The 16,900-nt window shown below is 38.4% G+C and overlaps 1 protein-coding gene across 3 annotated transcripts; it reads right to left on the reverse strand.

Annotated features, from left to right (window-relative positions):
* Window positions 1-566: 566 nt before the first annotated feature.
* Window positions 567-4,360, reverse strand: LOC148035281 (putative metal-nicotianamine transporter YSL6). Of its 3 annotated transcripts, none has more exons than XM_087680279.1 (9): window positions 4,190-4,360; window positions 3,435-3,902; window positions 2,998-3,173; window positions 2,814-2,911; window positions 2,581-2,718; window positions 2,297-2,492; window positions 2,022-2,145; window positions 1,514-1,916; window positions 567-1,409 (listed from the first exon to the last, which is right to left on the reverse strand). In XM_087680279.1, exons 2-9 carry the CDS (start codon window positions 3,868-3,870, stop codon window positions 866-868), a joined length of 2,115 nt encoding a protein of 704 aa, XP_087536405.1. In that variant the 5' UTR covers window positions 3,871-3,902; window positions 4,190-4,360; the 3' UTR covers window positions 567-865. The 3 variants fall into 3 exon arrangements, with proteins under 3 accessions (XP_087536405.1, XP_087536403.1, XP_087536406.1); XM_087680277.1 differs by having other exon boundaries at window positions 4,090-4,360; XM_087680280.1 differs by having other exon boundaries at window positions 2,022-2,091; window positions 3,435-4,360.
* Window positions 4,361-16,900: the final 12,540 nt, after the last annotated feature.

Consider the following 16,900-nt stretch of genomic DNA (forward strand, 5'->3'; position numbering starts at 1 on the left):
ATAGCTAGGAGAATTAGGAAGGGAGGATATGTGCTTAAAGGTTGTCTTTAAGCTGTTAAAGAGAGTTATGATATTTATATCATCCTTAGCCATCTCCTTTGTGTTTCTCATCTTTTTTCCATTAGATTTATTGCATTTTGAATTTTTCAATATTTGCATTGTGTTTCCTACAAATGTGTAGTAGATTGTAATAGTGAGAGCTTTGAATAATCAAGTGAGATGTCCACATCTGGCAGGGAGAAGAACCGAACATCCTTATCATAAATAGATTAAAGCTATCATTGACCACCATAAGAGACAAGTGCCAAGGCATCTTAACCACATAGAGATGCATCTTCCCTCTCGAGAGAGATACCTCATTGAGGGAAAAAGCGTTTCAACCATTTCTCTTTTCCTTTTATTTTCCTACTTTAGTAAATTTATTATTTACATTTGTACCACGGGTATATTCTTACATAGAATACTATCTAATTTTTAGTCTCATAGACATAGATTTTAGCTTTTAAGATGAGAGATGCATGTCATTGTATGTATTGCGGATTCAATAACTCAAAAATTGGTGTAAATCTATCTTAAAAAATTGGCGCTTTGAGAAGCTGGTAAGCGGCCCAAAGAATAGTTGAAAGCAGTAAGCCATAACAAGGATTTACATCAATGGAAAGGCAATGGGTCAGGGGCTTGAAACCCTTGACCCTTCACTCATTCCGGCAAATCTTAATAGGTACACATATTTTACACTTGGGCTGATGGGTGTTTGATACATATGATAGCCAGCCAATAGACAGCAGTTCAGCATCCTGACAAGCTTATTATCTATACAGTGTGCAAAGATATTGAGTGCTATCGAAAAGAATGTTTAAAGCCTTTAATTGCCGAGGCTCATGCTCGCAGCTTTACTGGGTAAGAACCACATGCAAATGGGGGCCTGCTTCTTCGCCAAAGCTAGCACGGCAGACACCATGGTCCAAATACCATCACCGCAAAGCAATCCTGAGGCAACTGCCGGAACCAGCAACTCTGCTTTCTTTAGATTTAGCTTCTGCCATACAAACACAATGACTGTGCCCACAAACATGTCTATAGCAAAGTAGGGACCGATATAAAACGGTATGGCCATCGCCATGGGAACTGGAATGTACTTGGCCCATTTTGCCAGAGCTGTGTCCCTCAGAAAGTTGACGAGAATTGCCAGACAGAAAAATGCATGGCAGAGATCCAAGCAGTGCTTGGGAAGAGCACCAAACCCTTGCACCCCAATTATAGCCCTTTCTCTATAAATTATAGCATATGGAGCCTGGTACTCACCATTTGGATCACCAATAGGAAAGGCCTTCCAGAAGAGCCAAAATACAGAGGGTGCAATAACGCATCCCATCACAGTGCCCAAAACTTGGCTTACGAACATAGACCTGCATCAGTGTTGCAATAGACACATGAGTCTACACAGCTGAAACGGTATGAACCTCCAGATATCGTAGATTTGCGATGAATTGTACACTTCACAAGCACTGACCTGGGTGATGACAGAGTTAAGTACCCTGTCTTGAAATTCTGCATCAAATCAGCTGAACAATACACCACAATCATCATCACCCCACAGGACACAAGCCCGACAAGAATTCCGCCCTCCTTCCCGGCCCAGGAACTAAAGATTAATAGGCCCAACTTCCCACAAGTTGATGCTAGATTCCAATCTGTAATCCCAAAACCGTATGCATTGCAAAACCCGAGGACTGGGGCCACACAATAGCTCATTAAGACATAGTACCACTTCATCTGCGGGAAGATTTTTGGTATCACACCAGTGGATACAGCAGCAAGACCTACATAGCACGCAGCAGCCACCTTGAATGGCATCCTATCCTTCATAAACAACTCATTCCTCCGCTGCTCATCAGGTGAAAGCTCCTCCATTGCTGTGTCAGCACATCGACATTGTCAAAACGCTCATTTTGAGAACTCAAGAAAAACTGCTGTTTCAAACAAAAGCCAACACCGCACATACATTAGAGGCAACTCACCATCACTCTTCTTCACAGGAAGCATGCTATTCCGTCTTTGATATAACGACCAGAGTGTGACAGAGGTGATCTTTACAAAGTTGTACAGACCGTCACCCAAAATAAGAGCAATTGCAATGAAAAACTGGAAGAGGTCAGTATCTGCATTAGATCAGCTGTTGCCGAAAGATCCTGGTTTGCTGACTTCAATCGTTGTCAATGATATAATGAGAGAAGAGCTACTGCTGAAAGATGCTGCTAAACAAAAAGCTCATGAAATACACAAGACATCGAACCTTGTAGCCATATAGACCCTGAAGATCATTTGAACCCTTTACTGCCGATGCTGGATACCAGTCACCTGCTTTCTTCTCAATCAGCGGCCACATTATACCCCAAGAAAGGATGCCACCCAGTAGCAACGACACATTAATCAAATGAGGACAAATCATGCCAGTTCCCACATATGTCATGCTGAAATCAAAGTAAAACCTGTACACATTTGCAGATAAGGTCTTAGCAATTCTGGATATAACTTTGGTATGTCCAAGAAATGTAGCCATGAAATAAGACTTCTTACTTGTTTGCATAAGCCTTCAACCCCAAGGTTGGGAACCAATCAAACCCACAACTGTCATTGATCCCACCGTAAAACCATTTGAAAAAGCTGAAAAGAAAACTGAACGAAAAGTATTTTCCCAGGCAGATAACCTGCTTCCTGCAAAGACAAGGAGAGTCATATTAGTTTAGGCTGTGACATAGGAGATCCCATTTCAGTTTCCGTAACTCCCTGCTGAAAGATAAGGTCTTTACATGGCTTGCTTTACTCCATGGGGGGTGTGGAAACTGTTGATAAGCACTGCAGTTGCAGTACCACTTGGGTATGTGAGCTTGTAATCGATTATCATAGCCTGTACATACAAGAACCAAACTCATCAGCATGACAATAAAACCAAGTGTTTTCAATGTTCACTATTCTTAAGATCAAATGGTCTACCTTGCGAAGAGGAACCACTGGAAAGAGACCGAGAAAACCAACGGCAAACATGTACGGAATTATCCATCCTAAGTGAGGGTTTTTGACAGCTGCAGCATTGTCATTAGTGCTCCCACTTGTATGAACTGCATCATATGTCTTCTGATCCATTGCAATAAGGTAGGTTCCAAATCCTCCTGAAAACAATGGAGGGGCATGATGTCTGAGACATATTGGAAGGCACGTAACTTAACCAATCTACCACACTTCACCAACATCGGTGAGACCATAACTACTGAGGACTCGCACATGAGTCTGATACAGGTGCGTAACTAACTGGAGCATTTCCTCTTACTTAACCTTCCAAAATGCAAACCTCAAGAATAGCAGAACCATACAAGCATGAGAAATCAAAACTGACGACCGGCTCAACAGGAGCTATACAAGAGAAGACTTACCACTAAACGCGAGACCATAGCAGGCAACCACACAAGTCTGGATGACGGTATTTTCTTGCCTGGTAAATGGCTGATGCACAATTCCTGCTTTGGACAAAAGAGTGGTGAATGTCTTCATGAAAAAGAATCCAAGCAGCCCTGCCGAGACGTTGAGGGATGGTATGACTCCAGTGGTTAAGCTTAATTTCATAGTGATGACAGAAAATAACAGTCCAAGTGCAATGCTTAGGATCACCCCCCTGGCCGTTATCTGCCGCCACCATGTGGGTACTTCTGTCGATGCAAACAGCTCCTCCACAGAAAATTCCTTCACCCTGCCATTCACGTCAGTGGCATCTTTCTTCATCGCATAATAACGAACGTCATCTTGATTCAGTTTCACTTCATTGGTTTGTCGATCGCCTTGATCAAGTGTTCCATCATGCAGGTGACCCATTTTCTGGAACAGTTTGAGACTGAAAAGTTATTCTGCACAAGGTGACAGGGAATAAGTCAAGAGGCAAGGAGCACATAAAAATAAGTTTTCAAGTTTAGCCTGTTCCCCTGTTTCATCAACAAAAATAAGAGAGTGTGTGTGTGTGATCAAAAGCTATGGCTTGATCTATGAATAGAGCTTTCATATTGTTTGCACTTAGTTTGAAGCGCAAGAACACACACAGCGTGATGCATGCGTATCTTGCGAAGTGGGCATTTCTGCATAGAGTCACCAGCGGTTGATTGGAGCCGGAAGAACTTAAGGATATGGAATCTGTTACCTATCCCAAAAAAGAAGAAGAAGAAGAAGAAGAGTTGAGGAAAGTGGGAGCAGCAATCGTGAAAAGAGGGTGTGGGGATGGAAGGAGGGTGTTGGGTGGCGGAAGTGATGAGAGGTGCAAGGCCGAGAGAGAGAGAGAGCTAGTGCGACGAGATCAGGGAGGGAGCTTCTTTCAGTGGCGATTGTCCTCATAAAAAAGGCCTTCGAAAGTTCGAAGAAGCAAAAGTCAAAGTCTTTCGTAGTCGATTTTCGCTTGTTGACTCTCCAGTCTGTTCACACCATCCACACACCATCACAAACACTCTACGCTCTCTACGCTCTCCCTCTCTCCCATTATCATCTAAGGAGGAAGTATCTCCCATTGAAACGGTATCTTAAACATATATTCAACAAAATATAACTATATTTTGAGAGATTCGAAGAGGATTTATTTCCTTCTTCCAAAGAATTCAGAAGGATTTTTGTCAAGGTGAACAAATTCTAGGTTGAAGCGAACCCGTCTTTTCCCAAACCCTGCAAGTCTCTCCCCCGACCTTTTAGATCATCCTGCTTGCATCCCTCAATCATCGATAAGAGCACAATCCATTGTCATCCATTATCCCCCACCCCACCCAATACAAACAGCCACCACCCCAACCCTCCCTAGACAAACAACCACAACATTCACCACATCCACACCGCTAGCCTCCATAGTAGCTTCCCCCAAGCTCCTATGACCAAAAAAGTTTACAGTCTTCTTTCCTTAGGTAGGTTTCACATCCATCTGGACAACTTCCACGCACAAAAACATATGTTGACGTGTCACGATATGAGGCATGCAAAATCGTGTTCATATGAGTAAAAACTCTCCCAACATGTCCATGATGCCACTGAACTCAATTCAATAAGCACAAATTTGCACCAACGAAGGTCTAATCTCATGCACTATATGACACATTCCAATCCCATTTTCCAATAGCCCAATCACCATTTTGTGGTATTAGTGTGAATGTGAAAGAATAAAATAAGGTCATCCAAATGATGTGAAGCCTCACGACACCTTTTTTAGAAGGTGCACCTTGTCGGTCTAGACTAGTGTGCATCACACCTTGTAGCAAAGTAATAATCCAAAGTTTCTACCTCCTCATCCACAAAAAATAGACACCACACTCTCAAAATTTTGATGTTGATTCAACTACAAGGTCCTCAACTTGAGAGGTACCTTATCACATGTTACTATATATATTTGTGCATATGGCTCGAGATACACATGCTTTTCTTGTACAAATTTTTTTATTTTAGACGATCAAAACTCAAATTTCATGCCAAAATTTTCAATGTTGAATGGTCTATATGATTTTTCTTGTTAAAAAATGATCCTACTTTTTGTCCAAGTTGTTCGAAGACCCTCTTTGAGCCTAAAAAGTGAAAATTTTCCTAAAATGAGAACATTGATAATCATATGTTTCTACACAGTGACCTCACAACAAGTGTAGCAGCTTGCTCAACTCAAAAGCAATGTAGTTTTACAACAAATGAGCCAAAGTTCTACTACCACAAAACAACTTGGCTTCACTCATAATGGACCTTTGTCAAAAAAGTGTAGCCACTCTTCAAAGATCAAATCCATCATTTAGAAAAAACATCCTTAGTAGCAAATAGAAAAGCCTTTAACTCATAATTTTGGAGGTAGTATTGAGTCGAATTACATGTACTAGTTAGCATAATCAACTTTGCCAACAAGGCCCACTAGTTGGCCTAAAGCTCATAAGGCTACGCCACCCTTGCTTCATATATTTTTATGAGCAAAAGGAAGCAAAAGAAAACAAACAATATGCTTCATGCATAACAAACAACACTCTTTGCACTTTGAATATAAATATTTATTTTTTAGAAGCTACTTGCAACTATGATGCAAATTCTAACTTGATGAATATAGGTTTACGTGAGTCAAACAATTTAATATACTCTTTTTCTAAAACCTTCAAATAATGCATCCTTTAGTATCACTCTAGTGGCCCCTCATTATCAAGTAAAATTTGTGCAGAAATGTGTCATTGTGAAGCTAGTTGGGTAATATTACACTACAAGGGAATGGAAAAATAGCGACATGTTTTTTTTATCTAAAGTAGCGGTGTCGTTATTTGCATTACTTATTTGTATTAATAATGCAAATAGTGACGTTATTTGCGATGCAAATAACGATGATATTCTGAGAAAAAAAAGCATCGAAAACCCGAGTGTTATATTTCTACAAACCATTTACGAAAGAGAATGAAAGAGAGAGTAAGAGATCTCAAAGCTTTGGGAGAGAGAGGGAGAGGAAAAGAGAGAGAAAGAGCTCATCATCACTGTTGCAAAGGAGAAGGGAGAGAAGCCACTAAGCTGAGGAAGAATAAGGGAGACACGAAGGGTTTCATCTTCCAGCCTTTGAGGTAGATACATTGCCTCTCATTTCTTTGTTTTTGTGTTTTCTTCTTTTCTTTCTTTATCTTCATTTGTGGAGAGATGCATTGAGAGAGAGGGAGAGAGGGAGGGAGAGAAATAGAGAGAAGAAGGGAGGGAGAGAAAGAAAAGGAGGAAGAGAGTGGGCTTCATGAAAAAATAGAGAGAGAAAAGGAGAGAAAGAGAAAGAGAAGAAGGGAAATAAGGAGAGAGGGAGAGAGGGAGAGGGGGGAGAGAGAGGGAGGGGAAGAGAGAAATAGACAGATGGAGGAAAGGAGAGAGAAGGAGGATGAGGGAGAGAGAGGAGTGAGAGAAACAAAGAGAGAGCAAGAGAGAGAAAGGGAGGAGAGATAAAAATAGAGAGGGGGAGAGAGAAAAGAAGAGTGAGGTAAAGAGAGGGAGGAGACCCAAAAGAAGAGAATTGAGGAAAAAAGAAAAATAGAGAGATATATATATATATTTATATATATAAAGGGATGGAAGGAGAGAGAAAAAGAGAGATAGAGAGAAAGAGAAAAGAGAGAGAGAAAGGGAGAGAGACACAAATAAAGAGATGGAGGGAAAAGTAAAAATAGAAAGTAAGAGAGGGAGAGAGAATTAGAGAAACAAAGAGAGAATGAGAGAGAGGGGAGAGAGAGAAAAGTAGATAGAGATAAAGAGAGGGAGGGAGACATTGCCTCTCATTTCTTTGTTTTTAATTTTTTTTCAATTTCTCTCTTTATTTTTGCTTGTGAAGAGATGCATTGAGGAAGAGGGAGAGAGGGAGGAAGTGAGAGAAATAGAGAAAAGGGAAAAAAAGAAACAAAGGAGAGAGAAATAAAGAGGGAGAAACAAGAGAGATAGAGAGAAAGAAACAAAGAGGGAGGAAGGGACGGAGGAGGGTGAAGGAAAAAAAAAGAGGGAAAAAAAAGCATATTGGTTATCATAACATAGATGAAATGGACAATGATGATGGCTGTGACATTCAAGATCATGAGGCGTATGTCAATCAGCGTGTCTCATGCCCTTGCACTTAGTGCAAATTGGCAATTCGATGAAAATATCACTTTTTATAGACCACGTTGTCGAAGGGGTTTTAGTCGAAAGGTCGTATCCACCGGGGATTAGAGATAGAAGGAAGTAGAGAATAGGAGATGAAAGAGAAGAAAAAGAATAGACAAGAGATAAACATGATAAATTTAAAGCACAATGAATCAAATCACTATGTATTGATAGAACCTAAAATTCCTTGTCTAGCACTACTCAAAAGAAATCTCCAAGCATTAGATCTCCCGGAGCTCTCTTCTAGACCAAAAATGTGCATCAAAACATTAACTTCTTCTCTGCTACTCAGAACCCAAATATGATGGTTTCATTGGCTCCGAATGGGGGTAAAACCCCGAGACACCTAGGACACTTGGTCAGAAATCTTCTAGATTACTCCTTCTTCTTCTTCTTCTTCTTATTTAGAGTGTTATTTGATGCCTCTCAACGGTGATCGCGACCCGCACGATTTTGCCAATCCTCATTTTTCATGCAAAGTCAAAAACTGGCTAAAAAAGCAACTTGCTTTTGCCATGCCACCCTATTCTAGAAGTTTCCATAGATTTTTAATATATTTACAAAAAATAATATCCAAAATAGGCTAAAATTATCAAAAAATCTAGTATTTTTGAACCATTCATGCCACAAACATTAGCACTAATGACTCAGATGGCATTAAATCTCTAGATCAATAAGAAAGCAGGATGATGATGCATTCCATGTTTTTTTAACACTGTGTCTGCATAGCGGCACGACATCCACCCCCTCTCTGAGTCTGCACATCCTTCAGTATGTGCCAAAATCCTAGTTGTCACCAAATTTTGAGTCCTCCTCATCCTCTACAACCATATCCTTTGCTTCTTCATCTTCCATCTTCCTGGCTAGCCCCTATATCACGACCACTATTTTCTTCCAATTCTGACAACTCATAGGCAATAGATTCCCGCCTCTTGAATAATTTGATTATTTTCCTTGCTACCAAAAGTTTTATGTATGGCTATCCCATCTAACTCATTTAATGCATAAGTAGCATTATCAAACACTTGTCTTACCACATAAGGTCCAAACCATCTTTTGGAAACTTTATGCATGATGGCACTATGCTGGTTGTGTAAACTGCTATCATTAACCATTACCACCCAATCCCCATCTTATATGGTTCTTGGCCTCAATCTATGTCTTTTGTCAAACCGTTTCTTGTTCTGTATCATTGTTGCCCTTAACTTTGCAACTGCTACCTCTATGTCTTCTGACTTTCTTTCCAACTGTCTAATACATAAGGCCAATAACTCCTCTCGATTCAACTCCTCTTCCCAAGGTAGCACACTCCATGTGAGTGTCATCTCTTCTATCGAAATGATAGGTTTTTGACCATAAATCAATTCAACAGGCATATATCCTGTAACGGAACTATGAGTTGTTATGTCATTCCACAAAGCATAAGGGAGCAATTGTGGCCACTCTTTTACCTTCTCTTCATATGCTTTTGCCAATGCCTTCACAATAGGTGGATGACCTCTTTCACTTTTAACATTTCCTTCTTTAGGGTTATAAGCTGAAGTTAAAGCAAGATTTATCCCCAACCGTGCAAAGAAATCATGAGCTTCATCTGCATCCAACTCACCCTTATCCACTGTAATTTTTCCCACACAGTCATACGGACAAAATATCTCTTCTAAGAGAAAAGTACACACTACATTTGTTGTCTTAGTATGTAAAACTCTCCCTTCCATTTTATTAGTCAAGTCTTCATGGGCAAGTACAAGATATATCATTTTCCAAAGACCTATAGGCATCGTGACTAGATCCACCATCCACTTAAAATGAAGAGACAAGGGATATGTGGGCTGCAATCCGTCCTGATGTCTCACAAATGAATACATCTGACATGTTGTACATGTTTCCACAAAGTGAGCAATATCCTTATACATACCTTGCCACCAATATCTTTCTTTGATCTTTGCAAAAGTACCCCAAACACCTCTATGACCAGCCCACAAGCTTTCATGAAATTCTTGCATAACATTTACTTGTGAAACTTTGTCACCTAAAACTTGCAATGGCATACCCTATTTCTTTTTAGCATGTTTCCATAAGTATCCATCTTTTAAGAAAAACCCATAGGCTTTCCTCTTGATCTTCTTAAACTCCTTATCTGACCATTCATCTCTCTTTGTAAATGTTCTAAGGTATTAACCAATTCCCAACCACTCTCCTGCATATTTGTCTTTCAAAAACACTTCTACACAAGATACAAAATATGTAAAGTGTCTTCTCTTTGCTGTCCAAGCTTCTGTTAGTGCTGTAGCAATTCCTTGCATTGCTAAATTCACTCTTATAATGTCATTTTCAATTGCAAGAAAGTCATCTTCATCCTCCTCATCCATCATCCCATCTTCATTCTCATAGCGTGCCCGAGGTAACATGTCTGCCATTGAGTTATCTCTTCCTGGAATATGCTGGAATTCAAGGTTCAAAGATTTGACGTATGCAATCCATTGGTGCATAGCAATGTCTAGGGTAGCACAACTAATAATCAATACCGGCAAACAATCAGTCTCAATGACTACACGGGCACCCATAAAATACTCATTATTGCATTTAAGGGTTGTCACAATTCCCCATAGTTCTCTTTTTATCTATGGATACCTTCTCTGTCGTGCAGTCAATACTTTAGCACCAAATCGAATTGCATATCTTTGCTCTTCCTCAACATCTTGCCCAATTTCCCATCCAATCCCGATTGGGCTTGTATCAATAGTAATAATGATAGGCTTTCCATGTGCATGATCAGTCTTTCTTAATGTAAGAGCAGATTTCAAGACCTGCTTCAATTTCTTGATTGCTTTCTGATGCTTTCTTTCCCAATGAAACCTTTGACATTTTCTCAAGAGCTGATATAGAGTATCAACTACATGTGCAAAGTGAGGAATCCATATCAAATAGAACACACATGTACCCAAGAATCTACGCACCTCTAATACATTCGTGCATACATCTTGCATTCTATCAATCCCATCTATTTTTACTGGTGATGGTCTTTGCCCATAGGGCCCACACATATGCCCAACAATCAAAACCTCTTCAACTCCAAATATATAATTTTGTCCAGAAAGAGTTAAATGCACCTCTTCTAGACGCGCTAAAATCCTTTCACAATCCTGAATATGGTTTGCAACAAACTATTTGCACCCATGAGCATCCTTCTCTTCATTCTTCTCATCCACTGCACAAGAAGGGCATTGTCAACTGTGGTATAAAATCCTTGAGTAATCTATTCATAGCATTTGGCATGGGTGCCATTGAGTTTGTTGCACCTTGCGGGAGAGTACACATCCGTACTAACCCCAAAGGAGTCTTCATGGTTGTGATATCCCTGCTCTCAACTGCAAGTTGAAACTAATCATACCTCAAGTAAAGATCACCCAAAGAATGGATCGCTCTACTTGCAAAAGCCTCTGCAAATTCATCAACCACAAGACTTGCACCCACATTTCTTATGGTCACTTTATTGACCGGTTGCATGCCTTGAATAAATATCAAAGCCCCATTCTTTTTGGGCATAGTAAACCAACGATTTGAGTACATGGCTGAAGAGGGCTCCAAGATCTTCATGCAAATCTTTTCATTTGGAAAATCCATTAGATTTTGCAAGTAAGCTTTAGACACTAGAATAGGCCTCAAGTTCCATGGTACATGTGGCACAATAAATATTACCATAGGAGAGACAACATTCAGATCCACACAACCTATTTCAATTGGTTGAAATGCAAATGCATTTCCATGCCTAGCCAACATTTGTATAAAATAGTCTCTTTCAGTAGGTAAAAGAAGCCCTTCTGCACCAACTTTCAATTCCTGTAATGTTTGAACTCTGTAAACTGATGAAATATATCTTTAGGATCCAATAAGCTTGGCTGCCTTGACACTTCTTCATAAAGATCCTCACCTTTTGGTGGAAACGACAAAGCAACTGGTTTCACCTTTTTGTCAACTATCTTATACTTTGTCTCCACAAGTGCTTCAGTCCATTGTAATCCTTCTTGCTGAGCCAATAATGCTATAACATCATACATGTCCAAAGAACATACTGACAACACTCTATTTTAAATCGCCAAGCAAGAATTTGATGATGAGATCATTGACATAGTTAAGAGGAAGCGTTAGTTTCTTGGTGTTATCACTAGTGCATTGCTGCAATTTGAAGAGGAAACTCGTTTGTTGGGTATTTGTGCTGAATATGAGCATAAAGTAAGTACTGGATTATCTATGCAGGATGCTACTAATCAGTGGTGGATAGCATGTGGAAAAGAGAAAACTCCATATTCGGGATTTTGGGAATTTCCCATCAATATGGGAAAACCAAATCAAAATGGATTTCATGAATTTTGGGAATTTCATTAATTTGGAACTTGGTGCAATTAAACATATTACTACTTATGGTTGTTTCCAAGAGATTGAAAAAAACTCAAAAAGGTGGTGTTAATAAACACCTTAGTTTTAATATCCTTGAAAATATATAAGGAAAATCTTCAATCGATGGATTCTTGTAGCTTTCTTTAGCTTTCAATACAACCTTTGGGGGAATTTTACATTTTTTGGGAGATTTTGTACCTTTCTTCATCCAAGAGAAGACAATGCTATCTATTGTTTCCCATCATTGAGGATTTTTTTTGTTGCACATATAATATTTATCCCAACAATTAAAATACACCTCTACATTTGTAGCATTTTGATGACTACAAACTAGTGCCCAATATTGTATACGTACCTTATTGAATTTTTTGGAATTTCTATTTGTATCGATCTCACTTTGTGCAACACCAAGCCATATTGGATATACTGGATCTGAAGGTCTAACAAGCACAAAGTCATCTTTCTTAACATCAAGCATTGGTCCAATGCATGTTTGGGTCATTTGCTCAGAGGACCACAATAGTGATCATTTAACTCTTCCAATCCAATGAAGTCATCTGCATTATCTACATCTATATTGGTTACATCACTTTGTGTTCTTGGCCAAAAACCTATGAAAAATAAATCTTCTTGGACATTTGGAGTTTGAAGAGCATAGATCATATGTTTCCAATAATCAATCACTGGTGTTATAAACTTTGTGAACTCTACTTCACGTCCTTGTACATTTGACCATCTTTCCCAATACTTCAAATAATCTTTAACTCCACTTACTACTTCTTGATGATCCTTAACATACTCAAACATGGGCAGCAAGATTGGAACACCCTTTGGAAGAGTAGGCTTTCCTACAAGGTCTCTCTTCCATAATTCAATGCCACCTTCTCTTGGTAACCAGTCTGGGGAATTTGGATGCATCTTGTATTGCATGACAAGTGTATCTTGTTGCATATAAAACTGAAATTGAAGAGGTTTTGAGTGACCAACAAGTGTATCTTTCGAATCACACAAGTATCTCTCAATGTAAGTCTTAAAGTTAGGCACATGTGTCAATAAGAAAGGTGTAGGACTTGTCATCTGGCATGATTGAAAATGTTGCATAAGATGAGAAAAAGTGAAGGTCATGCTCATCCTTAGCTTCTCTGAAAATTTGTTGAACATTGCATCGATGTCTTCATGTGTATGACCCACCATGAGAAACCCAAGCTAGATCATCTTGAATTTTCCTCATGCAACAAGCAATGATAGATATGCAAAGAGATAGCGATATTTGTTTTCTGATCCACAATTATCAAGTTGAAGTAGTAAGTTCTCTGGCAATCGTTTGAAATGATGATGGTCATCCTATGGTGTATTATCTTCCCTGCATGATTTATTTTTTGCAACACCTTGATGGTGGTCTAGTGCTTTTTTCGAGTTGAGGGCATTTAGTAGCACAGAGGTTGAACTTGGCATTCCATCTACTTGTAGATCACCATTTGCATGTCTGTGTAGTCACTTTAAGTTCCTAAAGCACAATGACAATGAGGCAATTGTGAAGTTAGGATCATGAGGCCATAGATCGAGTGAGAAATATACATATCTACCTTCTCCATGTCCATGTGTAATCATGCCTGTTAAAGAAACTCGTAGTTGAGTAGATCTTTCAGTCTCTTTTTATTGAAGCCTTAACCTAGGGATATCTATCTTTTGCTGGTCCATTTTATCATGTATGATGCATAAGTTTTTATCTGGATCTAATGTTGAGACCAAGCGCCAACTATAGTATATGTTCCGAAAACTTTGTTGCTGTAGCATGTGACATTGACACTTCTTTAGAAGCACATTTTGCTCTTGAAGACACTTTGTTGCTGCATGTTGCTCTTTGATCTTTGAGCAAATACTACATTTGGAGAACTCGCTTGTCTTTGCTAAGGTTACATGCTTGAATTTTTTGTTCCAAATACGATTGAAGGTGGACAAGGAAATTTGCTTACATCCAATACCACTCAATGTTGTATTTACTTCTGCCCATATATCTACCTGCTTGTAAACATCTGGGATGACCAAATGTGTCTCCCTTGATCCATCTTGCATTGTTCTACTCTTTTGTGAATGCATTTGCTCTGCATTCTTCTTAACAAAGTCTCTAAGGATGGATCTTCCCATCTCTGTGTGATCCCAAGCTGCTCTTATTACCCCCTTGTTTCCATGCATTGCCCTCCTCACGCCATGCTCAAATTGTGTTTTGTACCTGTAAAAAGATGTCTTTGGGATTCCATGAATCTCATACCATGCCCTTCCACATACCACTTGTCCATTGAAGATAAAGTTATGCTTCCTTGTTCCCAAGTAATCAATCCTGCATGATGATTCAAACTTGTCATAAACATAGTTTGTGCGGTCTTCAAATTGCAATCCCCAAAAGTATTTACGTAATTGTTGCATTGCTTCTCTATCATCAAACTGACAACACTTTTCTTGGCAACAATCAATCATGGAAACTTGTGAAATGGAGTCCATAGAAGTCCTCAATTTTGCACCTTTAGGGGCAATAATTCAAGGCTTTCTATTGCCCATACAATATGATCTCTTCTTAACAAAAATTGATTTTTTTGCAAAAACATAATCTTCATTGCTATCTTCCATGTTTTTGGCACAAGCATTTGTAGAGACAAATTGCATGTAGGATTGTTGTTGTAGCAGTGATGTTCCATCATCAAAGGTGACTTGTTTAATAGGCCATCTTTCCAAAGTGACACAGTGGAGGTTGTCATCTATGTATGTTTCAGTGGTTTGATCAAGGGCTCTATCTACCACCACACCAACATCCTCTTCTCCTAGCAATTCAAAGTTTATCACATCATATGGAAAAGCCAATATAATAACCCCTGTCCCAACACACACAGTGTTGCCTTCTGTCCATAGCATCACTCTACATTCTCTCCAACTTTCATGAATGCTAAGCACATCAATATCCTCAGAAGTTAGGACATGGTTTGATTTGTAATCATCTCCTGTGTCATGAATTGTTATTGAGTTTGAAACAACCACCACATCTTTATTTCCCCATTTTGCAAAACCACCTACAGCTTCATGAACCTTCATTGGATCAATAGTTGGGAATGGCAAATATGCTGCTACATTTAAACATTTATCAATAGCCACTGAAATATATCCATATTCAAGTGTTTCTCCATGGCATGTCTTATTTGGATGTATTGCATGCACTCTCCCAAGTGCAACAATCTCATGATCAACTAGCAAATTCACAGTTTCTCCAAAATAAATTTCGTTATTCATGATACCTGTACAAGTGAGAAAATTGAGATTTTATCATTTGTATGTTGTCACCTCTCAAAAAGCAGAAAATAGTAATGAAATTGCTAAATACAATGAAGTATCAAATTTCATTGAAATGAAAAAAGTACTTAAACATTAGATAGAATGAGTCTAACTTCCATAATAGAAAGTATTAATGGAAACATCGTACAAAAAGGGGATAGATTTGACCATATGGCCAAAAACAAACTTTCTCATGAACTATGCCGCCCTAAAGTAAATAAGAAAAGTTTCTTCTATTATTTTTAGTTGCCCTTTATTTTACTTTATTTTATTAGCTACTCTTTGAGTAAGCAAAAACTTCCTTGTGTGTTCTCATTGGAAAAACATTTAGTAGATGTTCAAAACTTGTACTATATCTATTCAACACGAGAACATTGATTAAAATGATTTATAATGTGTATAGGAAAAGATTTAGCCACCTGGTTAAAAATCTATTACATGTATTCCATACCATAGCAAATATAAAAATTATTTGTGATCCCCATAGGGAAAAACATAGTCAAATGATTGAAACCTTTGTTGTATGTATTTCACATGACAAAAAGGATAAAAGTTCATTGTGGTCTCCATAGAAAAATATTTAGCCAAATGGTGAAAACTCAAGCCAAATACATACAACAATGATAAAAGTTCATTGTGATCTTTATGGAAAAAGATTTAGCCAGATGGTCAAAACCTCTATTGCAACTATTTGACACAAGACTTAGGATTGAAATTCTTTGTGATATCCATAAGAAAAGATTTAGCCATATGGTCAAAACATGTATTTAACCTAGATGATAGCAAGAATAATAATTGTTTGTGGTGTCCATAGAACAAGATTTAGCCAAATGTTCAAAGCCTTTATTGTCTGTCAACAAGGATAAATAATCTCTATGATCTCCATTAGAAAATATTTGATCAAATGATCAAAACCTTTATTTCATGTATTCAACATGACAACAAGGATAAAGATATTTTATGAGAAACTTTGATCTTGTGCTTAAATGTTGAAACGGCAATGACCTCTAAAGAATAGGAGATTTCATTCCCTATGACACAAAGTTATAAAGATTGAGGAAATTTTAGCATCAATTAGAAGCTATTTGAGAAGGAAAGATAATTTTTTATTTTAAAGTTATACTATTTTAGTCCAAATCATGTTATATTAGTATATCATACTATGTGCATATTATGGAATATATTATCAAAATATATTTTAAAAATATATATATTAAATTAATTGATTAATAATTAATAAATATAATTTAAAAATATTAAATCATATTTTGTAAGATTATGTATATTTAATGTATCTAATATGTAATGTGTAATATCATTGAGGATTTTGAAGCCACCTTAGTGATAGTTCGAGACTAGAATCTCTAGCAGGGTAGGTTAGAGAGTATGTAGGCAAAATCTCTAGCTGTGGAAACAGGGGCAATATCCCAATGGTGGGTTCTTAAGGAGGGGCGAGGAGGAAGGAGCTGGTCTAGGAGAAATGCCCCTGGTGAGAGTTTGAGAGCAATGTCTTCCTTGGTGGAGG

The sequence above is a fragment of the Lygodium microphyllum genome, chromosome 6, assembly GCF_053477565.2.
Source record: "Lygodium microphyllum isolate KBCC chromosome 6, Lygodium_microphyllum_v1.1.10, whole genome shotgun sequence".
NCBI classification, from domain to species: domain Eukaryota; kingdom Viridiplantae; phylum Streptophyta; class Polypodiopsida; order Schizaeales; family Lygodiaceae; genus Lygodium; species Lygodium microphyllum.